This window comes from Myripristis murdjan, chromosome 3 (genome assembly GCF_902150065.1).
Source record: "Myripristis murdjan chromosome 3, fMyrMur1.1, whole genome shotgun sequence".
Lineage (NCBI taxonomy): Eukaryota > Metazoa > Chordata > Actinopteri > Holocentriformes > Holocentridae > Myripristis > Myripristis murdjan.
Genome location: NC_043982.1, coordinates 9,206,698 through 9,232,870, shown reverse-complemented (window position 1 = coordinate 9,232,870; position 26,173 = coordinate 9,206,698). Strand labels below are relative to the sequence as shown.

At 41.9% G+C, this 26,173-nt stretch overlaps 1 protein-coding gene across 1 annotated transcript in view; it reads left to right on the top strand.

Annotated features, from left to right (window-relative positions):
• Nucleotides 1-697: 697 nt before the first annotated feature.
• Nucleotides 698-26,173, top strand: part of rras2 (RAS related 2) — a 32,814-nt gene continuing 7,338 nt past the window's right edge. The window contains exons 1-3 of the mRNA XM_030079846.1: nucleotides 698-1,101; nucleotides 25,351-25,438; nucleotides 25,714-25,816. Of these exons, the coding sequence (XP_029935706.1) occupies nucleotides 1,000-1,101; nucleotides 25,351-25,438; nucleotides 25,714-25,816 (293 nt within the window). The 5' untranslated portion in view covers nucleotides 698-999. The remainder of the gene's footprint in view (nucleotides 1,102-25,350; nucleotides 25,439-25,713; nucleotides 25,817-26,173) is intronic.

Here is a 26,173-nt window from a genome sequence, read left to right as displayed (position 1 = left end):
TGTAATAAACTGGAATAGACACAGAGAGAACAGGGAAAAGCTAAACCCGAGAGGCTTTGGGAGTTTTACAGTATGTTTTCTATACTGTACTGTATAACGTTTGAGTAATACAATAATTTAATTTGTAATTTAAAAGGTGTTTGACAATACAATAGTGTGCTGAGTCTCTCCTGAGTTTTGAGTATTTTATCACTAAAGTATTCCTACAACATTCTCAAATCAGTTTACACACTTTGTTTGCTGAATACACTTTCCTTTTTTTTTTTTTGCTTTTACATAAGTATTATAAATTAACGGCCTATAAAACATAATAAGTGGTATCTAACACTGATGATATATGAACAATGCTTTTATAATGTGTTTGATTTTGGTATGTGGTCCATTCGTGATAGTGTACCATTTGGATTTTGTAACACAGTTTGTTATTTAGTATTCATTATTACGTAGGTGATTATAATTACAGTTAGTAGGCATTACTTTTGTACGTTGGCAGGCTGAATAGGAGCTGCAAGAGTGTATTGAGGACGGGGCTGCGTGTGTGAGTGTGCGTGCTTGCGTGCGTGTGTGTGTGAGAGAGAGCGAGAGAGATTGAGTGAGTGAGTGAGTGTGTGTGTGTGTGTTTTAAGGGTGGTTACGGGTAGTCACACACAGCCTGTAGAAGGGCCCCTAGCGACAGACATTAGTATAGGCCTGGCTGATTACTCCCACTATCGGATTCACATCTTAAACATCGCAGTGTTACGACAAGACACGGCTGAAACCGGGCCAGGCGTATGGACAGGCGGCCGTAGCTTCGGGACCCCTCATATCCGTGCTCAAAACGGATTACCACCGAGTATTTTTTTTTATTTTACACGTAATTTCGCACCTATCCGGGCTCTTTCTACGCGCTATTCCCTCCACTGCAGGGCCTCTTCAGTTTGCTGAAAAAAGTGGGTGTTTGCTCACTGGTGTTTAGGCAGCAGCGGCGGCGGCAGCGAGCACAGCGAAGTGTCCTCGATGGCTGGCTGGAAGGACGGCTCGGTGCAGGAGAAGTATCGCCTGGTTGTGGTTGGAGGCGGAGGTGTCGGGAAATCAGCCCTGACGATCCAGTTCATCCAGGTCTGTAGCATTTACCCCCCTAAAACTAGCTTTCGTCCTCTTGCTTTGAGCTTTGAATCCACGGCGAGGAGGGAAGCCAGACACGGGAGCCCGGTAAGCGGTTACCGGGGTCTGGTTTCTTCTCCACTTTGCCGAGGCCTGCAACGCAACTACTTATCAAGAGATAAGGATTGTTTGGGCGAGACTGGAAGCCGTTTTTTGAATAAAAAGCACTAAAATGGTTGTTCCCTTTTTAATACGTCGACATGCGGAGAGTTCACCTCCACTTTGTAGCTTATAGCCTGTAGTTAAAAGAGAAAGCAAAGTGGGATAAGCAGCTCCAGACTTGCCCTGTTTTAACTTCGGCTGTAAAGTAAATCAGGCTACGCATTCAGGCTCCAGAAAAAAAGGCTAATTCGTTACGACTTCGTGACTCAGCTTGAAATAGACAACCGAACAGGAGACATAGACCTAAAAACTTAATTCATTAAAAGTGAAATATCAGTTCTTCTGCTATACATTCCTACAACGAAGAATAACCGTTAGCTCCAGGCGTCAGAAAATGTTTGAAGACTGTAAGGTCGCTGTTGGAGACGCCTGTTTATAGAAATGTTGTAGCTTAGTACAAAGATTATTATAAACTCATTGACTACCACAGACACACTTTAGCACCCATGATGAACATCGAATATGCCTGTTTAGTGAAGTTTTGCCAGGTTTAGCCGGCGCCTCTGTACAAAAAAAAAAAAAAAAAAAAAAAAAGCTTGACTGTCTGTGTTTGTACAATAAGCAGCGACACAAAATTTCCCAAAAGATGAGCAACAGTTGTGCACCCATGTATACACTCAGTGCCCTCTTCTATGTTACTGTGATAAAGAGAATTTATCAGCCCTAAAAGTTGGGTAAACTGTGTCCCGGAAATAAAAAGAGGAGGTATGTAAACAGTTTGGGGGGCTTTACCTTCCACCATGCCTGGTTGCATTCCAGCACACTGCAGACCTAACCTGCCTTGACCTTCCAGGCTTTCTTAATTGTCAGTGAGGGCTCCCTTTTTCTTCTTCTTCTTCTTCTTTTTTTTTAATGCAAAAGAGAAGACAAACTTTAACCCCCCCTCCCTCCTTCGTGTTGATGTTACTGATGATGTCTCTTAATTCCACAAGACCAGACTGCAGGCAGCTGCATGTCTCCACAGTGTCAGACAATAGTGGGTAGGCACATGCTTCAGAGTGGGGGTGAAAAGCTTGTGTGTGTGTGTGTGTGTGTGTGTGTGTGTGTGTTGGGGGAAGTTACGTCTTAATGAGGGTTCAAAAAGCTCATTAACTGCATACCAAGTAAAATGGGATCAGATAGCTGTGGCACAGATTTTTGCCATAGCCTACTGACCCTATTGCCCTGGTGTAGTGGAGCATTCAGACTAATTATTCACTACCACACAGACAGAATTTCACCTAATGGTAACAACACTGCCAAAATATTAACACTGTCATCGAGTGGTTCCTCATTTGAATGTTGAACCAGCACATGTTGATGCATAACAGTAAAGTTATCTCAAATGTAAAATGTCATTGATGATGGCTGATGGATTTGGATATGGATTTTTATTCTAACAAAGATTTAGCAGAGGCTGCAGTTCCTCTACACTACACCGTTTGCATCTAACAGAATAATGGACAGCCATGCCATCGATCAAGCTAATCCAAAAGCCATCTCCTGAATTACCCAAAGCGTATTATTTCTGCTGGGCGAGTGAGTTTTACCGACTTATTCAGCACTGCCTGCCTCAGTGCCTTATAGTTGAAATTATCAAGTTATCTGCACTGTGCCTTTGCCACTGAAATTTCATCAAGGAAATAAACAAAGTGGCAGTGCAGCCCGCCAGATTTTTTTTCTTCTTTGAATATTGATTTGGGGGTTTTGCTTCTCTTTGTATTTTATTTACAATGTGGCCCACATTTGATTTCCTCTTGGACTGGCCTTGCTTTTTTTTCCACCGTTGCATGTGTGATGATGTGAAAGTGAGAAAAAATGGAGATGTTGACAGCGTGAAGAGAAGCTACATCCTTTTCAGAAGTTTCTAGAAGTTGTCTGCCAAGGGAAAAGGCAAACAGCTGGTTGTGAAGTCGAGGCTTTCCCTTTAACAGAGCTGTGTCGAGTCTTGTGGGTGTGTGTGTGCGTGGATGTACTGTATATGGGTGTATGTGTCTGTGTGTGCTTGGTGGGGTGGGGGTCTGAGTCAGGCTGGGTGGGTTAGTGGTCATGGACCATCCGGGCTTTGGCCTGTGGCAGAGGAAGTCTCTCCACTTCTGTTCTGAGGACCTCCTACATTTGTATGGGAAAACATGGTCTGCTTCCTGAATCCCTGGAACTATGTGTGTGTGTGTATGTGTGTGTGTGTGTGTGTGTGTGTGTGTGTGTGTGTGTGTGTGTGTGTGTGTGTGTTTGTGTGTGTGTGTGTGTACATGGGTAACTTTAGATTCTGTGCTACAGTAAGTCTTTTAATTAAAATATTAAGGAGCTGAAGTCATTTCATCCATTTTTGTTTTGTGCGTGATAGCTTTAATTGGGTTGTTTTTAGTAGCTACATTTGTTGTAATATTAAATATTACCTTGTATAAATACTCATCTGGACGAAATAGTACCGCAGCAAGCATCAAAAATCTCCCCATGTTCAGATTTTTTTCCCTTTATTATTACTTGTTGGCTTGCTGGCTGTCTACCAACACTAACACTCTTTTGCAGCAGCCTTGTAAGTAGACTGTACTACCTTCCTATTCTTATGACTATGGTCTCAATCAGCACTCAGAAATAGAAAATGTTCTAATGCTGTGCACTAGAATGTTGGCAAGTCAGTATATCATCATTTGATATCCCGCTATCAAGTAGGTAAGAGTTAGTATTATAAATAGGCCAGTATAAATAGACTACTCAAAATAAGTGTGCAAGACACGCCCATTATAATTTAATATAAAAGAGCTGCTAAAGCAAATTGAATATCCTATCGTGTCTTACTTTAGTGTAGACTATTAATGTCAACAGTCTTGTCTCATATTTTAATGATGTCAGATTGGTTTGTTGGTTAACGTGTGCGAGAGTGAACACGCATGTCCACAGGGCATTTACCATTGTAACAAGCGCGTTTGAATCGGGAGAAAGACTTAAAAGTGCTGAGCGAAGTCTAGAACAGTAACACGGCTGCATGGTCATACAATGCTGAAGCAGGGATTTGGGGGACAATAAAGGATGACATCATCAGTAATAACAGAATGGCAGGACCCTGGGAGTCATTGGCCACCCTAATGCCAAGCAGTTGACTCAAGCTGGAATAGCATAGGGTTGACTTAACATTGAGTCATCTGACAAAAGTTGTGGAACACAGTGTGTTGTTTAATATGACGTCTGTAAGAGAGGAAGCATCCCAAGAGAGGGAAAACATGACTCACTTGGGCTGTGCGAAGAATGCATGTGGGGTGGTGTGTGTGTGTGTGTCTGAGGGGGGTGGGCAAGTTTTTTAATCTCAGAAATAATGGCACATCAAAAATGGCTTCAAATAACTTTGAGTGACTGGGGGAGTTATTGGAATGAGAGAGGTCTATCATGAGATGCTGCATGGTTGTACATAGCTTGGACCGCTAGGTGAAAAGGCATGGCACTGAAAATGCTCACATGCTTGCTAATATTAGTCTGATGGTGGCCGCTGGCAGTGAAGATTCAGAGCAAAACATCCTGACTGATCAAGCCCAGACAGATTAGTCAAGGATTTTTGGAGGTCTCAGTAGGATCTAAAGTAAAAGAGCTAAGTGAGATTCTCTCTCCCTCCCTCCCCCACATACCCTTACTCCCTTTCCACTTCTCGCACATATTCTCTGGCATGGTTTTGATTACTTAGATATGAGGTCATTTAGGAGGAATGTTGCCCGAAGTAGTAATTGAATTGAATAAACATACATTATGAGGGCAGTCCCTGTTGGGCATGTGGAGGCAAGGTGCTGTAATGATGGTGGTGTTGGAGAGGAGTGTGGTGGGTGACGTTTCTTGTACATTTCTCAGAAACAGACACAGGTGGTTAGACAGCGTGTTAGTAGTGATACTTGTGTGTGTGTATGTGTGTGTTTGTGTGTGTGTGTGTGTGTGTGTGTGTGCATCTGTGCATATGTTTGTGTGTGGAGGATTGTTGTATGTAACACCGCACACAGCATACTTTCATCCTATTTTTGGATACAGGCAGTTCTGTAACGTTGTATCTGGCTCAGTGATATGTCACATGCCATACCGCTGAGCACAAACAATTCCATTTTTATTCCTGTTAGCAGTTCTTCTTTTCCTTTAAGGGAAAGAAGTTAAGACTATATAGTGTAAGACTGAACCTCATGACGTTAAGCTCTATGTTAGTGGAGTGGTTTATGACATTAATGGAATTAAAACTTTTATTACACAGGTGTATGTGTGTGTGTGTGTGTGAGTGTGAGCGTGTGTGAGATGCCAGAGAGCACATTGTTTGTTCAGCTCTCCAGAAGGGTCACCTGTTGATTTCTCACAAAGTTGGCAGCTGTAGCATGAACTGTTTTGAGCACAGACGAGGCCTTCAGTGTGTCTCACAAGATGTTTTTTGTAATGTTTGTAAAACCAAAAATATTTAAGTGTCCGAAAGATCTATACATACTGGACTTCCTCAAATAAAGGCCGGTATTCAATTAAAATCCGGGTCTCTAATATTGGCTGGGCATATGGTCAACATGAACAAATAAAGACCAGGCCCCAAATACAGGCCAGGGGTAACATCAAGGGTGGTAAACTCCCTACCTATCATATAATGAGCATGGCAGTTAAGCATAATGTGGCGAGCTGGGTTATCTCTGGAACAGTGACACTGCTTTTGCTACTTTGTCACAAAGCCTTTTATTTTGAAAGACCATGAACCAGGAAGTAACAAATACAAATGTGATTAAGCAGGAGGGATGAACACCAGTCACTGTGGATATGTCAGTCAAACTGTGTTTTGGAGTACCGCTACAAGAAAGCAGTAGCTACACTTATGAAGTATCGTATGGAGCTGTGCAAGTCACTCAGTATTCCACAACATGGTCTTGCAAATATTTCTTGTTAACAAATGAAGGAATTGTTTCCACAGAAAGGTCAGAGGGCTTTTCATTTGAAATGGATACAGGCAGGGTTGAGTTTGTCTTAACGGCATAATGCCCTGTTAAAGTAAAGCTTTAACAGGGAAACAGGAGCAGATCAGAAAAAAAGGAGGCTCGTACAAATATACTTGTCAAACTGAGGGAATTAGAAATAGAGGCCTCTCACAAATGAAAGCCTGCCTCCAATAAAGGCCTGGTACCATTCACATTTGGAGGAAATATGGTATATGAATAAAAAAAGAGTCTTGCAATAGTTATAGATGCTATAGGTAACTATTCAACACTAGGCCACATAAGGATAGAAAAAACATCAGAAAATGTCTGAAAATTGTGATGCACACTTCTCCTACACATTTACATATCACAGCTGAAATCAAAATGTTCTTGGTCATTTGTTACTACTTACTTGACATTTTCAGATTAAATGTGAGCATGCGAAATCCACCCTACTGCATTCATATCAACACCTCTCTCTCATCTTACTTTCCTCCAATGACAAATGAAGAAGGGACTCAAATAGATGACTCAGATGAATAAAGTTAATATTATAAATAGCTTAAATGAACTGTAGAAGATAACACTTGGTGTCTCCTTTCCTCATTTTGACTGAGTTTCCCTTTACCACTCCTGGCCTCTACTCTCATTTGACCCGTCTGTACAAGTCTGATGCTCTGTGCTCAGTTATTATACACTAGTCCTACTTTAGGACTAAACATCCATATAAAAATCAGCTTCCATTGTTGGCTGACTAGTTGTCAAGACTTGTTCTTTTACTTTCTCCTTTGTGCATGCCAAATATGAAAATGTATTTATTGATTTTCATACATACGCGAACATCTGACTGGAATGAACTCTGTGACATCAGGCTGTAACCATATGTATCTTTTTGTAAGCACTGCTATGAATAAAGTTTTGTGGGGCTGTTCAGGTTTGTGGTTGGTGCCTGTGTAGCGGCGGAGCAACAAGAGGTGCAGTGTACAAATCCCAAGATAATTCTCTACTGATGTATCAACCAACAACTGTGTGGAGTCAGATTTCTGAAGTATGTGAAGTTTTTTTTTCCCCACTGAAAGTTGGCATGTCACATAGACAGTGTCGGGAAGTAGATTACGCCATTCTTTTTTTATTGGATAGCACGCAGTAAAAAGTGACAGGAAATATAGAATAGAGAGAGAAGGACATTAGATTAGTTATGACAAGTACACGACGGGTGCCCTCTTTGCCCACTGGGCGGCCAGAGTGTCTCTGGTCTATATGGAGAAATACATCCCTTTAACTGAGGTAATTTACCAGAATCTGGCACAGTGCCATGTGGCAGACCATAGGAATGTCCATGTGAAAGGGAGTTCAGGATCTGTGAGCACACTCCCACCCGTCTGCATGAAGTGGGAAAGCTCCAGAGACAAACTGGTCATCTTGTTTGCTTCTAGCTAATGAGGAGCTAATGACTATCAGAGCTTAATCTACCTTTAGCCATGCTTGGATACACAGTGAAGGCATAGTTATTTTCAGAACATAAGGTACAGTGGGATTCTTGTACATTTTGATTAGCTCAGTGATGAGAGTTAATCTAGGAGAACATTGTTTTTGTGGCTGTATGGATTATACAGTATTTCAGAGTATATAAAAGGGAAAAATTGCTGTTACTAATGGTGGATCAGCTACTACAGTAGTTGCATTGCTACGTACCATTTCCCTCCCCTTTAGCTCCCTGTCACATTGTATGATTTTCAGAGGCCTTTACCTTCCGCTACACATGTTGACTGCAGTCACCGTAAACACATCAACACATTCACACACACTCACATTTCACACGTGTACATGTGCATACACCTGCAAACAGGGATGTGTAGCCCACAATGGGTGGTATCTTTCACCTTCTCTTGTGAGAGTGTTTCCTCTTTGGCACACAATATGTGTATTTTTTTTGTGCATGAACTCTGTGTTGTGCTTTATTTTGTTTTTTTCCAAAATAGTTCTTGTTGTTTCTTGAGAGCAGGATTGGGAAAATGGAGACAGTAGCCACTCAGTGTTCCTGAACATCCAGGGCAATTATGTTTGTGTTTACACAATCACTTCCTTGTTCCTAAAAACAGGAACTTATTAGAATATTATTCCCTGACCTGGAGCTATTCCAAGTTCAAAATTACACACGGGAACATATGACTCCCACCCAAAATTTAGAAAACAGTACTGACCTGCAGCATTAAGACACCCAGGTCCGCTTTTGTCATGAATGCAAAAATAGGAGGAGCCATGGGTGAATACATTTAGAGAGAAGCTGAAGTTTATCTTGGTTGTTGCCAATTTTAATCTATATATCATGGGAATATTACTCTTTAATCTATAATAATGACGGCAATGCAAGATGATTAGATTGAAAAGTAATTCTATGCTCTTCAATGACCTGTTTTGCTTGCATTATTGTTTAGCTGGCCTAATTACTGATCAGTACAGCGTCAATGATCAGATGCTTTATGAGCCTGTTCTCCTTCCTGTATCCTCAAACAGCTGTGGAGTGTTGAGTGGTGTTGCTAGAGAAGTGTGAGGGCCTGACACATTACCAGACTTTTGAGATCAGATGATAATTTCTGCTGCTGCTCCTGTATCTGTGCATCTCTCTCTCTCTCTCTCTCTCTCTCTCTCTCTCTCTCTCTCTCTCTCTCTCTCTCTCCCCCTCTCCCTCCCTAAAAATTGTTTAAATGAATAATTATTGATTTTCCTAAGAAAAATTGGTGGTTTCACACAGTAATCACCCTTCTTTAAGGTAAATGACAACACTGGTGTCACACAGACATCACTGTCCCTCAATCTTCCATGTTTTCCTGTGAGAAATAAGAAATATATAGGTGAAACTTGTTATTATTGCAAGGAAGGTGCTGCAGGATACAAGCCATTCGGGCAGGGTTTTCCTCTTATAGTGAAGAGGAGTGTGAGAGCAATGATGAGGAAGACCAGTGCAACGGTGAGGTTTTGAGAAGAAGAGCGGATGAGGTGTTTGGTGAAGAGGCTGAGGCCAGTAATGATGAAGATATGGGAAATGATAAGGAAAACCAGAGCACTGCCAAAGAAAAGGATATGCACAGAGTGTGAAACGGGGCTGTGAATTTCACACAGCAAGAACTTTGCTTCTGTATCACAAGAAAAGAGAAAGGGTTGCATTTTCATGCTGAAGTGTCAGACATTAAAACTCGGTAAAATCCTCTGGTTTGTGGCCAACTTGCAATTTTCAACATTGGCATTATATTGGTGATAAATGCTATCCTGGCGTCATCTGGGGAGAGGGGCGGAGTTAACGCCACTAGTAGTTAACGCCACTAGTAGTTAATGCCACTAGTAAGAGGATGCATGCATGCACAGTCCATGCAGAATGACCCTGTATGACTGGACAATACCCAAACATGAATGTGTACTGCACAAATATGATGCCAGTATGTCCCATTTTAGGGTAAATTTACTTTTCTGAATTTGTTTCAGCAGGCTCTCCTTGTTTTCTGTGCACAGTGATGCTGATGTTATATATTTGAGCATAGTCATTCACGCAATATCGGTGCAGTTACAACAAACTTTGTAGAATGATAAATATTGATTCCATTGTTTTCTTGGTTGCCTGTAATTTGTTTCCCTTAAAGGCTTTCCTGAATTTAAACGCTTGCATTCAATTCGTCATTACTGTGTTAAAATGGTACAATAGTGCCCCAATTACCAAATGTGAGAAAAGCAATAGTCTTTACTTGATTTATGTCTCTACATGACGACAGAATAAACTGACAACTCCCCATGATAATGCTGATTGAAGTAACCTATTTTTTCATTTTCCAGACAGAATTTTTTTTCTACTGTAATTTGTAGAGCGTGGTCTTTACCTGCTCTACCTGTAAAGCGTCATGAGATAACTACTGTGGTGATTTGGCGCTATATAAATAAAGATTGATTGATTGATTGATTGAAATTTGGCAATTGGAATTTACATGAAAACACACACAAACCCACACTTGTTTCCTGCCTCGCCACTATCAGATTTCACCAGAACAATTACAGCCACACTTCTGCACTATCTGATCAAGTTCATCAGAGCTGTGGGCCTTTATCTGTTGGAAATAAAAACCCCAGGCTTCAGGTGCTTTATTTGGGAGACCAGTTAGAAAGGTGAGAATGCAAGCAGCTGCTCCCAGCAACCTGACCTGACAGCAGGTTTTATTTCGGTGTATACAAAAACAAAGACGTGTGTATGTCTGTAAGAGATTTGGGTTTACCTAGATTTACGTAGATTTAATGTAGGTATCCACATTAGACAACGTGTGCAACAGTGTGCTGCTTTGAACACGTGCACCACTTCCCTTAATGAATAGAACAGCGTACTGGTCCTGTTACTTTACGATGACTGTACACTATAAAAACTAAATCAACCATGAGAGAAGGCTGTCATACAGCCTATAGGCAGCTGTGAAGCACAGATAGTGGTAGCAATCAGCCCCTTATCTAACCAAGTAGGCCTGCAGACGTTTAAGGCAGTAATCCAGCTTTACTGGTATCATCGCCTTTATCAAATTAAAATCATTGTTTGGATATGCAAGTAGTAGTTTCTCTTGCTTGGAGAATTATATCAGTCTGAAACAAGCATGTGTATCATTCATGAAGGCGTTCATGTGGAGGTCTGTGCCGCTGCGCTTCCATCAACTCATGCCGGGAATATAGCATAGCGCACAGTGCTTTTGTTAAGGCCTGCTTTTTGCTGGTGAAAGCAATATTTAATGCTGAAGTGGCCCCCAAATTTCACAGCTATTTGATGTATATTGACAAAAGTTAATAAGATTTAATCAAGTATTAACAATCGGTATGTTACCCTTTTAGTTATCATTTATTGACTTGTGTGTACATGGTATAATATTCATAGTATTTTGTACTTTTTGCAGATTGCTAAAATACTTCAGCATCAATCAGTAGATTAACTATGGCTAACGCGCACTTGATGCGTAACAAATATGTCAACACATGATTAGTTAATGGTAAATCACAAGTTAATTAAGCATTATTTAATTAGCAATAATGTTAAGTGGTAGAAACTAGGGCTGGACTGGAATATTTGACTATTGGGGTATTTGTTCATTGGGTAGGTATTGGGTTTTCAGTTTTGGGATTCAGATATTCGCTTCAATTTCAATTAAATTCAGTAAAGGTGAACTGCAAAATACATTTTATTAGCACATTCTTGTAATATATAAAAACAAAATCCAAAATAGTAAAATGCAAAATTACTACAAAGATCTCTCTTTCTCTCTCTCTCTCTCTCTCACACACACACACACACCCACACATATACTAAAGCCTCATGAAGATGTGAAGAGTCCGCTATCTTGAGAAGCGGGAAAGGCTGTTTTACTTGTCTTTTTTACGGTCGTGAAGCATCAGGATATGTAACCTGTTTTAACACCCACTCCAGCATTTTGTACAGTTGTCGTGTTTCTGATGTTACTGCTCTGTGTTCTGTCAACTTTCTTGTCACCAGTGTGTAGACGCGCCCATAAAACGCAACACTTGTTTTTCACCTTTGATTGTAACATGCCCACAATAGGAGAAAAAAAGCGAGCTAGACAGTGAATGAGGTAAGACTGCAACATAGCGATGCAGTAGTATGAGCAGACCGAGAGAGGAAGAGAGCTGAATGGGTGAGCAAGCTAAGTAGTGAATTACAGTGAGGGACCCTCCGCCAGCGACCCTGGCAGAGAGCGAGAGAGAGAGAGAGAGATGGGCAAGCGAGGTAGGAACAGTGAATGGAGAGAGAGCGGAAGTAGCCAAACAAATGTTTTGCAAAGTGTTTGACTCACAGCACCCCACAGCAGACTGGGTCTACAGGTTGACTTGTGCTGTGACTTCTCTGTTATCAAGATGGATATCACACTAGAACATGATGATAACAAAAATCTCCCAGATGATGGAGAACTTTATAAATATTGCGTCATATGCTAACATATGATTAATGCCACACCCAACACAGTGATCAAGATGAATTCCACAGTATAATAGTGGGACCTGAATGAGAGTGATGTGAAGTTAGTTGCCCAGGTAATGTTGACAACTTGGTCAGTGCAAAGAATTCATGTGATCACATGTTCTACAGCATAATAGTGTAATGGAAGATTTCAGCTTCGTCTCCATAGTCTGTCTCAGATTTCACCCTCTAGCCATTTTTCCATTGTATGCATTTGTGCTGTTTAGGTATAAAACACGGAGGGATTTGACTGAAGAGTGATCATGCAGGTGCATATGGCAGCGGCCTTCGGGCCCAGCAAGTCAGTCTGTAAAAAGCCTGTTGCGCTGTTGCCCTTAATTATTCACAGTAAAATTACACAAAAATACGCAGATAAATGAGGCACCAGTTGACAGAGTATTGCCTCACCTTCATTCTTTAGGGGAGTGGCACTGTAGTGGAAAGAAAATGGCTCTCATCATCTTATCACTGATCAGCTACTGCTGATGCATCTGTGATCAAGAAACTTTACCCATAATCGATCTTGTTGAGCTGCTCAGTGGCCAGTTGTGTAACTTTGTGATAATCACACAGGGTGGTTCTAGTGTGAATGTGTGTGAATGTGTGCAACTGAATGCAGAGCAGGGCATTGGTTAAAAGGAAGCTGCATTGTTCAGTTACAGCTGAGGTTTTGGGTTTTTATGAATGGACAGTTTTATTTTACTCTTACATTTTAGAGTTTAAGCTTTTCAGTGGTCATGCTGATGTTTGTGGGAGTAGTTCTGCATACGTATTATCATATAATTATGTTGGGGGGGGGTGGAGCGCATCATTGGAAGGCATGCACGTTGACCCAGTGGTTGCCTCACAGTAAGAACGAACTGGGTTTGATCTGTGGTCTTTGTGAAGTTTATGATCCTCCTCTGTTTTATGGTGTAGTGGTTAATCAAGGTAATTGTTGCCCGTCTATTTGTTTTTGCCCTGGATGTCCATATTGTTTCCGTGCCTCCCTCTCAGTGCATGCTGGGTACAGCTTCACACCCTGTGACCATGAGTACAAATAAGTAAGGAAAGCAAATGAATGTAAGTGGGTGTCACTGTAATGATAGGCGATCTGAGCCTGTTCATCTCTTAAGGATTCGCTCTCCACTTCACTCAGCTTGTATGTCACTGTATGTCATTGCGATCACGTGCGTGTTTTACCTGTAGTGACACTTTTGTTTTTTTTAACTGCACCAGGGGAAATTAAACGACACAGCCAAGTCAGGTCTCCTAAATTTTAATGCATTATAGCTCTGAGGAAAAATACAAAAATACACTGATTTACAAATGATAAAGGATACAGGATTACAGGATAACTAAAGTTATTTCTGAAAAGCCTTGTCCTAAATAGAATTCACTTTGTAGTTGCAGCACTAAATGATAAAAAAAAAAAAAAATCTAGCATACCTTGTACAGTATACTTCATTACCTCTTGTAGTACTGATTGTAGTGCATTTGCTTTGCTAATTTCAGTGATTATGATCAGGGCAAAGTGACTATGCCCACAGCATGCCCATCAAAATGTCAGTGAAAATATTCTGTGCTTTGTACTTATGAGTGTGCAGATTCTTCTTTCTGTTTATCACCAAATTACCCACTGACTAAAATGTCGGGGGCACTGATGGAAAAAGCTTGACTGGAGCCAGGGCATGCTAATGATTATGAAACAAAAAGTGAAAAGTTTCATTTTTATATCATTTCCATTGGCCTTCGAGGCAAGCATTTTATTTTTCTCTTCTTTTTTCCTTTGGTCTATTTTCTTAGTCTTATTTCAGGCAATTGCAAAGTGTTTCAAGACTAATTTCATTTTTATTTTTTATTGACTGTAATAACTTTGCTAGAAATGTCCCTAAAATATTAACTTTGCTATGTTTTAGACCTAGAGGATATGAGGAAATTAAAAATTGGGAATAAGACTGGAACTGAATATAGGCATGAGGTCTTAAGTTTCCCTAATGCTCACAAATAATTGTGAGATCACAAGATGTTTCATCTTTTCAAATGCATAATAATAATTGAGCAATTTTGTGTTGCTAATTGTCTAGAGACAGGCCTTTGCCATTTCGCCTAATTCTGTAATTTAAAATGAAAAAGAAGTCTAAGCCAACATTTTGCAATTAACTGTGTGCACCACATTAAGTCCTCATTGCAATCTTATCTGGATTTTAAGAATTACTTCCTCTGATTTTGTCTAATGAAGAACACATTTAACAAAGCAGATTGTAAGTTATTTCCTATTATAAAGTCCTTCTTTAAGGGTTATTGTACTTTATTGTTTCATGAGATATCCCATCATATCTGAAAAAAAAGAAAGAAAGAAAGAAAGAAAGAAATTTCTTTTAATTTACCACATTCAATTTTTAAAAAAAAAATCTTTCCAGTTAAAATATTCTAAAGGTACATATTAGTACATTTTACTACAAGGTATTGATACACAGTACATTTTAATGATAAAATTATCAAAAGCCATAATAAAAAATGCTGATGTGCATTTTTTTTAATGATATGGGGAACTTTTTTTTCCCTTTATTCACCTGATATTCCTCCTTAGTCTACTGGTTCTCGTTGCCCCTCACTAGTTCTCAGATCGCCTGACAGTGAGAGAGGGTAGAGGGTTCTTCAGTGTTGTTTTTGGCAATTGTTCTCTTTTCAGCCATCTGCTTGTTTCAGAATAACTAGCCACAGTATCGTGTCTCGCATCTAAGAGTCATATAACAACAACACTGGCTCTGGGAAACTGACAGTGTGTTAATGACAACGGGAATGTGTCATTAACACACTCCCACGGCCTTCTAACATTTCTCATCTTGAGTTTTCCCAGACCCTTCTTATGAGACTGGCATTTTTAATCAACATATACTAAAATTTGTGTTAATCAGTTTTGTGAAGACATCATACACTGTTGATTTTTTCATTGTTGTGAGTTTTATTTTTGGAGGGGGGGTGAGATTCCTTTCTGACACATAGTCTAAGTCAAAACAGTACTGAGACCGGTAAGCTGCCTGTTGAGTGCCGCTGCAGGAGAACTTGTTTTTGTGCAACTTGGAACCTCTTTTCAGAGGTATTTCATCAAACTCGATGAATGGCTCTATTTATACTGTACGTGTCTGCTTGTCCCTGATGCTGGGCTCTGAGCTGCCTGCCAGGCAGCTGGTGGACATTTGGCACGTTTCATGCAGACAGTGCCCAGAGGCTTGTGGGGCACCTGCTGTCCATCAGGGGGAGGTGAGGCATGGAATGGGACAAGCCTCCGACAGGTGACAGTACAGCATGAATGGCTGTCCAAATGTGCTGACGACAATGGCCAAATGTGGCTCGGTTTCCCTTTTGCCCCACAACAAATGGAGCCCTGAGTCTCTCTCATCGACCAGATATTAGGCTCATAATCAGAATGGCTGCTCAGTAATCAGGTGTCAAGGGTGGATGTACACAGGAATATTTGAGTTTAGCCAAGCCAGTGACACAGCTGCTGTGTGACTGCTATTCAGATGTGCTCTGATCTCTGTCTCCTCCACTGTATGTGGTTCTGTGTCCGCAGCACCAGTTGGTGTCAAGTCAACAAACACAGTTTAGTTGTAGAATGTTAAATTGGCACATTAAGCCGATGCACACCAAGTCAGCAGCTGCCTAACAAGTGTGTTTGGTATGTCTAACCAAAACATTGTCCTTGATCCTCCTTTCACAGCCCGCCTCTCTATATGCCAATTAAAACATGGTGGAGCTCAGCCACCTCACACACACACACATACACACACACACACACACACACACACACACACACACACACCGACACGACTGCTGTCAGTTGTTTTTGCATTTGAATATTACACTCAGTTCCTTGTTTGATATAGCTTCACAGTCTATATCCTTTTGTTTTCTTACAGGGAATTGTTTGTCGAAGGGAGCCTACTTTTCACTACAACAGTCGATTTATTATTTGTGAGGATGGCCTGCTGGGCGGACAGGCAGGCAGCAGCCTTCACAGAGAGAAGGGGAGAGATGTCCATTAGGTCTTATTTATGAGGAGTTGCCTGCTGAAGTAATAACATTTCTACTGTCTGTGTTGTGTGACTGCTGGCCTAAAACGGCAATGGTGCTGTGTGTCTGAAATGTTGCCAATGAGAGGCCCCATTCCCTCTGACATATCACCCCATGCCCAGAATTATAGTCTGCAGCAGAATACACTGGTGGAGAAACACACACTCAGCAGTTGGAGCAGAGGAGAGTGGGGATGGAGCAGAAGTCAAATACATTCCTGGAGGTGTTGTACAGTAAAATCACCAAGTATAGTCTTCTCAGAGGAGGTTGGGGGAGAAACGGATAATTTCAGTAGCCTACAACAGAATATGCGTGACATGAATTTTAAGTACTATGCAGTAGCAAAAATGCAATTTCCTCTGTATTGAATGTAAAATACAGGAAAAAAGAATACCATTGGAGGAAGTTTGTTTTTTGTGGTTTGACATTTGACAGTAATTATTGGCCTATTTGAGGAGGTAGAATAGTCACATTGAGTTTTTGTCTGTGATAAATTATTGAACTCATAGAAATCCTAATTGTCCTAACTGGCGACCCAGTCGGGTTTGAATGTTTGGTCTTCCTCTGGCTGTTCCTCATTTTCAACACTGATCAGCTGCCCATTATTTGGTCAGGCATACGGTTCTCCTAAAAGCCACAGACTGTAAACACGACTGTGAGCCACAGTCTATTGAGTGAGTCTCTATGGGTTTAGAACAGTGGCACAGTGGTTTCTCTGTCCACACAGCCACTGCAGTGGCTGCTGTCCTCCCATCAAGCAGTCACAGTAATGCTTTGTTGATGTGAGCATGTGCACAAGGAAGAATAGAGGAGGAAGAATCTAATAAATCCTTTGACTTTGTTGTAAATCACAATGAAAATATATAGAAGCACTAGGTCTTGAGAAGAAGGGTCACCACAAGGCTCGAGCCAGTGAGCATATTAGCAAGAGGACTTTGAATTGGGGTGAATTGTTGTTTTTTCTGTTTTATGTTTTTGGGGGTATGATTCATATTTGGTTCTTTTCAAAGCTACCACACCCACCGTTCTCCATCTGTGCATTGCTAAATTTTCCTTACTTATTTCTGTCTTAATTTGTGTAGGTTTTGATACTGTCTCATGGGCCAAATTTTTCCCACCTCCACAAAAGCAGCCATTGATGAAGATTCAGCAGAGCAGAATGCAGTCAGGGGGCTTACCATGTCTAAAGAGAATGACTCTTGTAATAATAAGCCTTTATTTTCTGTCCCTCATAGCAAAACAAGGAAGGGCCATAGAAAAGGCTACATCAATAGCTGCACAATGGCTGGGCTTAGGGTAGGCTTAATGCAGAGAAGGGGAACATTAGTGACTTCACATGATTAGCTGGAACATTAAGGGCAGTTCACATAGCTCTTGGTCTGTGTGTTATGCCATCTAATCAGTCAGTGGGCTTCTACAGTATTTACACAGGTCCTCAGTTACAATGAAATGAAGTCTACTCTGAAATGGAGATAAAGCTGCAGTAGTTTGTGGTGTGACCATTATATAGCAAACAGGTTCCATTGGATGATTGCTTTGAGCTCAGTGATCTAGAGGGAAAAGACCTTTAAATGGCATCTCTTTGATTGTAGGCCTTTGAATGGGTTCAAAAGTGTCCCAAGTCCGGCATACACTGATATTTAGCAGGGTGATTGAAGTCTTAATGCCAGAGAGGTTAGAGGAGAGCAGGGGGGCAACAAAGCCTGGAGTGGGCCTACTTGGCGGAACAGTCATCCTTTGCTTTAAACTCTACATGAATGCTACCCACAACTGTATGGCCTGGTGGGTCAGCTTGGACATTCAGCACATAACAGTTTTTATTGCAAAATACCTGTATGACCAACATGGTGTTAATGAAGGTTCTTACTTGCCTTTTAATTATGTATAATAAATAGAAATTTATAGTAATGATCAGGGATCTGAATTTAGAGCTGCTTATTTCATTGGTGACTATGCAGTGGCAAGATCTACATATTCAGTGGCATTTTATAAGTGTTAACATTTAATAAAAGTGTAATTATTGTGAATGTTGAGAGGTGGGGCTTGAGTTTGGATAAGTCAGTGTCAGTCAGAACTTGGTGCTGTTCAGATAAATCTCTGTAGCAGGGTGTACTGTGCTCAAGGCTTCCCCAGCTAGAAGAGAATGGTCCCTGGTGCCCCTTTAAGGCGGTGGACACATTGTGCGCTCTCTTTCTCTCCATGTGCATTAGGTATTGAATAAATGACCTTTCTGGTTTGCATGAGCTCATGGGAAAAGTGGGTGTTTCCACAGGAAGTTAATGCCTCTCCCTCCCCCTTTCTTTCTCTTGCTCTCCCTCTCCTTGTTCTCTCTCTCTCTCTCCTCAAGTACTTCACTCTCTCCTTTTCTTTCTCTATTTTTCTCACTTCCAGTACTTACTAGCACTTATTGTAGAACATGAATTGCAATTCTGCTCTTCTTGCATATGCCTGTCTTAATTGTGTGAAGGAAAGCAATGATGGAGAACTACAGACAGTGTAAAGATGCAGAGGAGTGGCCCTGAACATCCATCTGTTTAACATTAACCCCTGTTGTTGCTTGTTTGATTGCTGACAGCTGCTCAGGGTCACTCAGCCCCAGAGGTTGAGGAGAGGTTAGACATTCAGGGATGAGGAACAGGAAGTGATGTGCAGTTGCCCCAATCAAATTCCTCTTTTCTCATAGGAATGCCCCGTGTTATGCTGCTTTGGTGTGTAGAGCTTTGTCAATCAAGAAAAGATGGTATTCATTAGACTACGAGATACTCTGGGGGGTATACACCAAGTGCTCAACCAACCAGCCAACCAGGAAAAGCCTATAACATGTGCCGCCTTTTTGGAGGCACATGTTAGGAGGGTCATCTCATCTTGTGACAACTCAGTATTAATGTCTTTCCCCCAGGTAGCACTGTTCCTTGAGAGATCAAATAAAATCAATCAATTTGAATTGCAGTTAACACTAAATATGGACAGATTGCCACCATTTTTCCTAATATCATGTGTCATTCCTTGGCTGTGATAAGTTCTGTAGCCATAAAGGAAACCCAGTGGATTTACTGGCAACATCTCTATATCAAAGGCAGAGGTTTGTGCAAGCATCCAAGAGAGCTTACAGCTCTGGAGTCGAAGCATATGTCTCACAGGACTCAACACCAAAAAGTGTTTTCTTTTAAGTTCACAACCCCTTAAGCTTGAATGTGTGTGTTTTTTTTTTAAAAATGTATTTAAGCTGAACAGTAACTTTTTGGATGTGGCTTAATACTACAACTGTTCTGCTTGGTCCCATGAGAAAGAAATGAAATGCATTTATAGATATACCTTTATGGAGTTTTCATGTTATCATGCCCCCAATGCCCCACATTGTCCTCACAGTTAGGGAGTTTGATCAATATTGACTAGATATAGATGAGCTCAGTTGTACGCATATCCTTGGCTCTGGAACCACACTCCTGGATGGGGGCTGGACTCTCTCCTTCTCCTGAGTTGCTCAAGGTGAGGCACGGTGGGCAGGTGTAGTGTTAATTGTTACCCCTGACTGCTTGCCACTGTGCTGGAGTTTGTCCCGCTGAACAAAACGGTTGCCTCTTTGCACTTTAGTTCAGATTACCCTTCCTTCCCAGTGACACTGCGATGTGTCCCAGTGGGGAACTCAGTTCTACTTGGTAGTTCTGCTCGGTGACTACAACTGGAGGGGGGTGATTTGGAGGAATGGACTGCCTGCTCTTAACCGAAGTGGTGCTTTGTTCTCTGCGACTTCTTGACAAGTCATGGATTGTCCATAATGAACATCATGTTTAGGCATAAGGCAGCTCCTAAGTGTACCTGGTACTAAAGCTCCTTGGGCCAACAGTTGATTATTGACTATTGATCTCATCAGATGTGCAGCCACATGTTCTGTACGTTCAGGTGAGGGGCAGAGCTTCCCTTTCTGAGTTTGGAGTGAGTTACTGCCTGAAGTGGAGGATTTCACATATCTGAGGGTCTTGTTCACGAGTGAGGGTAAAATGGAGCACGAGATCGTCAGGTGGATTGGGGCGGCAGTGGCAGTCATGCAGTCGCTGACTGTTGTGATGAAGAAGGAGTTGGGCCAGAAGACAAAGCTGTCAATTTACCAGTCAATCTTTGTTCCATTCCTCACCTATGGTCAGGAGCTCTGGGTAGTAGTAGTGACCGAAAGAATGTGATTGTGCGTACAGCTGACGGAAATGAACTGGCTCCGCAGGGTGGCTGCCTTAGGCATCGGCGAGGAGCTCGGAGTGGAGACACTACTCTGCTCCATTTGATATAATCACAATTCTTGGGATTCAGATATTTATAGCAATTTCTGTGATGTTTTAGTGAAGGGCAGATTTTTTTTTTCAACACTAATCATAATTTTAAAAAAAAATACTTAAAACAGTTAATTCAGTTCTACTTGTGTTTACTTGTCCAGATCAACAGAACTGGCACCATACTGCTGAGTGGAATTAATCAAAATTATCCAGCATATCTCCTTAGGGCCTACCTAACAGCAGTTAGAACAACCTGTCATGTCAAGCCTAATTTTTAAAAAGAAATTGTGTGAAGTGGCTTCTTCAGCATTTTACTTCTTCAGCAAAACAATCTAATAAATAACGATCAAAGATCAGGGCAAAAGAGAATAATCTTTTGCAAAAGGACATGATGAGCATAGCATGGCAATGGCTTTTTTTGTACATTCAATCCAATACATGCACAAACCTGTTGGCTTTGCTCAATCAAGACTCCAACTTTTACTTTTTCATAAAGCTAAGATATAGTTCTGTCAGTGAAGTGAGGAAAATGTTCATGAAAAGATTGATTTTTGGCATTGGGGAATCATGATCTTATGCTAAATAGATTTTTCTCCCCAACCTAATATTATGCTTGTATATGAGTTGACATTATTGTGTAATGTTGTTTTATTATACATTGATCATCACTATCTGTCATGTTCTGTAGCTTGTTAGCCAATGGTGCTACTTGGCAGGCTCTAGGCTGTCTGGCATTTTTACGTGTCCTAAATTGAAATTGCTGCACTTGGCACTGGCTTAGTGTGCATGTCTTACAAATGGCATGCTTCACCTGTCAGCTGGAGAGCAAGCCATTCACCTCCCCCAACCCTACACCACCGCACCTCACCCTCCCTGGGGTGTTGGCCACTCTCTTCTGTCCTGCTTCCTGGTGCTACAGTCTGGGCCCTTGCCAGTGTCTGTATCGCTCTGTCAGCAAAACTAAGAGCAGGGACCAGATCAAGCTTAGAAGAGAAAAGACATGGGGGATGTGGTGGGCTGTGGTTGGGTGGGGAGTGTAGGCATGGGTGGAGTGCAGTGAGGAGGTAAGGGAGTATTATAAATTTTGCAGATGTTGGCAGAATTTTACCTAGAATAATAGAATGTTATGGCGTTAAATCTACATTTTTTAATTGAAGTAGAACTATGCTCATGAAAGTCAAGGTCTATGAATCCTCATAGGGTATTTGGCCATGCACAGAAGGTAATTAAATCCTATCTGTGCTGATGACTATTTGTTTTAGCTCAGTGCTCTCTCATTATTATAATCTAGTAGGCAGGCATACCATTTCCCCTCAACTGTGTGTTTTTGTTAATCACCAGGGGGATTTTTGTTGCGAAAAATCTCATTTTTTCCTATCATACAGCTGACTCTGTGCTCATGTGCTTGTGTCTAGTTATCTGATGTTTTATCAGCTAATGGTCAAAGAGGCTGTGCTTACCAAACATGTAGGATAACTGGCTGAGAGGAAAGAATTATACATAGCATTTAGTAAAGCTGTTTGTGTGGAGAGGAAGTGGGTACGTCGTGCAAGCATGGTATTTATTTCACGCCTGCACATATCACACCCGTTCTTGTTTTCCCTTTGGTGGAGATGAGACTGGAAACCTGTAGTTACAACACAAAAAACATCAGGCCCTAACAGCAGCCAGTGTATAGTAGTGTATGCACTTTCAAAAACATGTGCTTGAAATAAAGTTACATATACTTACAAATAATGAAACATTTGATAAAGTGAAGAAAAGGGAACTACAAACTGTCTCATATTTATGTCAATATGAAGTGGTAAGGCAGTGGAATAGATGAAAATACATGCACACTGGTTTGATGCTTTCTGTGCATTTTATATGGCAGTGTTATTTAGTGACATTGTAATCATTTAACTAATAATACATTTTCAATTTTGGTGGAAAACACTGCTGAATAAAGGGAGCATCAGGCCACTGTGCATAGTCTCTTTCTGTTTTATTGTTTATTATTTATTCTTTTGGGACTTTCTTCTATCTGGTTCTTAGTCAGACATACAGAAGAGTACAGTACAGCACAGAAAGCTGTGCTGCAGCTGAGAACCATCCACTGACCCTCTTTTCATGGTGAACAGGCCTCTAATGTTTTCCTGGTGTGACTGTGCATTTGCTGTGTGTGGGTGGGGAGCTGGGATGTATAGTTGGAATGCTGGAGGGGAACTGACTGACAGGTCTGGACTTCAGTAGGTAGGTGGGGTGGGGGAACGTGTCCTCTGTGACATCACCACCTCCCGAGGGCTTGGTTGGGCCGGCTGCCCTGGCGCAGAGGTGGAGTTTCCTTCCTGCAGAGCTGACCGGGGCTGAGTGTGGCCTGACCCACCTCGCCACCAACACCCAAACTGCTCTGCAGAGGCTCGCATTTCTCTCCGTCTTTTGCCAAGCAGAGGCAAGAATCCAAACATGTTAATATGCCTGGCTTTACAGCTCACAAATACACACCCACGACGGTGGTCATGTCAGCACTAGCCTAGTGACTGCCTAAATGGAGCTTAAGTTGGTTCCTGTTTTATTTAGCATCATTCCAAGCTTTGTGCTAAGCAGAAGGCAATGAATTTTCCTAAGCTTTTCAAAGTCACTGCACAACAGTTTGCTTTGAACAACTCAGCTGCTCATGATGCAATTAGTTGATTAATCTATTTAGAAATATTAGCATTTCCGGGGTTTGAAACTAACCTTTTAATTTATCTCCTGCTAGTATCCAAGTTAAGGTGAGACTGAAGGTCAGGCCTCTTCTAGCGCACACAGGCCACTGTGGGTCATTCGTGTGTGCTGTTTGTGTGTGTGTGTGTGTGTGTGTGTGTATGTGTGTATGTGAGGGTGTGGGGGTGGGGGACGGGGGCTGTGTGTACAGACCAAACCACAATCACCCGTTAAGAATTCAGCTACTGACCCCACTGACTGGTGTCAGCTGTCTGCCCACGACAGCTGTCCAATGTTTTCATGGAAACAGGTTCAGGAGTCACCGAGTGGAATATGTCTGCCTCCACAGGTAAGCACAGTGGAGGCAGACATATTCCAGCAAGTCATTACCTCAGGGTTAGCTGTACACAGCTCATACATCCTGATTCATCCTGCCTAATAGGAACCTATTATACTTGATGGACTCGATGAGTAATCTAAAGATTTATCGGACACATTACTGAATGTGGCTCAGGCCAGCTTATGTCACACAGTTCTTGTAGAGCCTTCCTGACTCATGATGCACTCACTCACCTAGCCCACTGCTGTATCACTGCCACAGCCCTGTCAGCCCAGACTGTAGCCCCCGCTAGTGCTGGCACTGCTGCGGCTGCTGCTGCTGCTGGCACTGCAGAACAGCCTCATCTATCACGGGAAACAGCTCAGGGAGAATCAGCTCAGCCAAAATAGAGTAAAGCTCCACTATCCATGCATACGCAGGGAGGAGAGAAAGAAGCAGAGGAGTGCGCCGTTCACTGTGGCTGCCTGAGGTTGACAGAATTGGAATAAGAGGTTGATGGGGAGCTGAGGTCACGTGCTAAAGCTACGGCTAGGAGGGTGGTGGTGGTGGTGGTGGGAGGGACAAGAAACACGAGCTATTTCTTCTCTCTCTGTGTCTGGTTGTCTGCAGCCACATGGGCAGTGCAGTGCAGCGAAGCGCATTCTAGGATACACAGTAGCACTGATGAATTATTGAACAGTGGTGAGTGGATGTGACATAGGCCGGCATACTTATATGCTGCAGAGATGGAGAGTGAGTGGGAGAGATTACCTGCATGTGCTGCAACAGTGGGCTGGGAGGGGAGGGAAATGGGGCCCCACATGCAGAAAAGGTAAGAAAGCGTGAATGCGGAGGCTGAGAGGAAAAACAGCAAGATTGAAGTATAAAATTGCACATATGTCAGAAATAAGGAAGTGATTTGCTGGCTTCTTTTATATCTGCAACAGCTGCATGCATATTACACGGAGTCAAAGAAGCATCATCATCTAGTCCACACAATGCAAGCTCTTCCTATTCCACTGCAACAGAGTAATTGTCTCCCTTGGCTGCCAAATAACAAGGAATAGAAAAAAAAAGATGGCCTGTGTCATTGTGTAAAACAACACAACACTGCTGCACCATTACTGCTGTGACTGTAAAAGTTTGGCTCAGCCTGTAGAGAGACAGAGATACTCATCTAGATTTTATGTCCATGGTCGGTCTGTGTTTTAGGGTGTTGGTTTGACATTCCCTGAGCACTCCCCTCAGCTGTCACCACTTAACTAGTCCCCAAGGAGAGAGAGAACTACAAAACATGGGAAAAATGTGAAAAATGCATGACTCCTCCCACCAGCTCCCTACCCCCCAGGCCCCACCCCTCCAGTTTAGGTTACCAGGAGACCGTATTGGGCTGGAATGAAAGAATCAAAGACATGACAAGCCCCTAAGCCTTTAGCAGTAATTGGTGTTACTGCTGCAACTGAGGGAACATTCTGTAAATGTGTCATTAGGATGTAATTTATCCTAAGTAAACTGGCCCGTTCTCTGAAGTCTAAAGCAAAACAGTTTATGTGAGACCATACTGACCCCCAGCTCAGACAACAAATGTCTGGGGACAGTGTGTTTACCTCCTGTCTGCTACACGGTAGCAGAGGTCAGAAAGGCTATCTGTGCTGTGTTAGCCAACAACACAAGCAGGGAGTGGTTACTGTCCTTGGATACACGCATCCCAAAGTCAATCGATCTAAATCACAACTGTCTCATGAGTCATGTTGTGTAGATTCCAGACATTCATGGATTCTTTTCTCTCTCTTCTTCTCTCTCCTGTAGTCGTACTTTGTCACCGACTATGACCCCACAATTGAAGACTCCTATACCAAGCAGTGTGTGATTGACGAGAGGGCGGCCAGGCTTGACAGTAAGTGCACTTTGTTGAACAAACATGAGTAATCTGACAAGAGCAAATACACACACACAATACGCATGTGCGCACCAACACACATGCATGCATGCACACACAGGGCGTTAGTGTAGTGTTTTCATTATACTACACTTACCCACAGACCTGATTGTGAAAGAGGAACTTGTAAGAACACTTCTATACTGAGGTCTTTCTTTTCTGCTTTAAGTAATTCCGTATTGGTGCATGTGTGTTTGTGTGTGTGTGTGTGTGTGTGTGTGTGTGCTCTCTAGTCTTGGACACGGCTGGACAGGAAGAGTTTGGAGCCATGAGAGAACAATACATGAGGACAGGGGAGGGCTTCCTGCTCGTCTTCTCTGTCACTGACAGAGGAAGGTGAGTGACAGCACTGTCACGTGCAAACTAGCAACTACCTATAATCATTTTCTCTGTCTCTTTTTCTCTCTCTCTCTCTCCCTCTTTTTGTTTGTATGTCTGCCTTTTGTTCACTGCTGCACTCTCCCTCTCCCTCAGTGAAAAGCATAAATCTCACAATGATTCTCACTTGTTGCCACTTTACTTCCGGACCCTCTTGCTGTTGCTCTTGTTGTCTTTTTCTTTTGCTCTGAATACTTCCTCCCACGTACTGCTCTCTTGAAGTCACCTTATTCATATACAGCTTTGTGTTTTCTATTTAAAGCTCAAGCAGATGGATATATATACTGAAATGTAAAACCTCAATGACTCTGACAA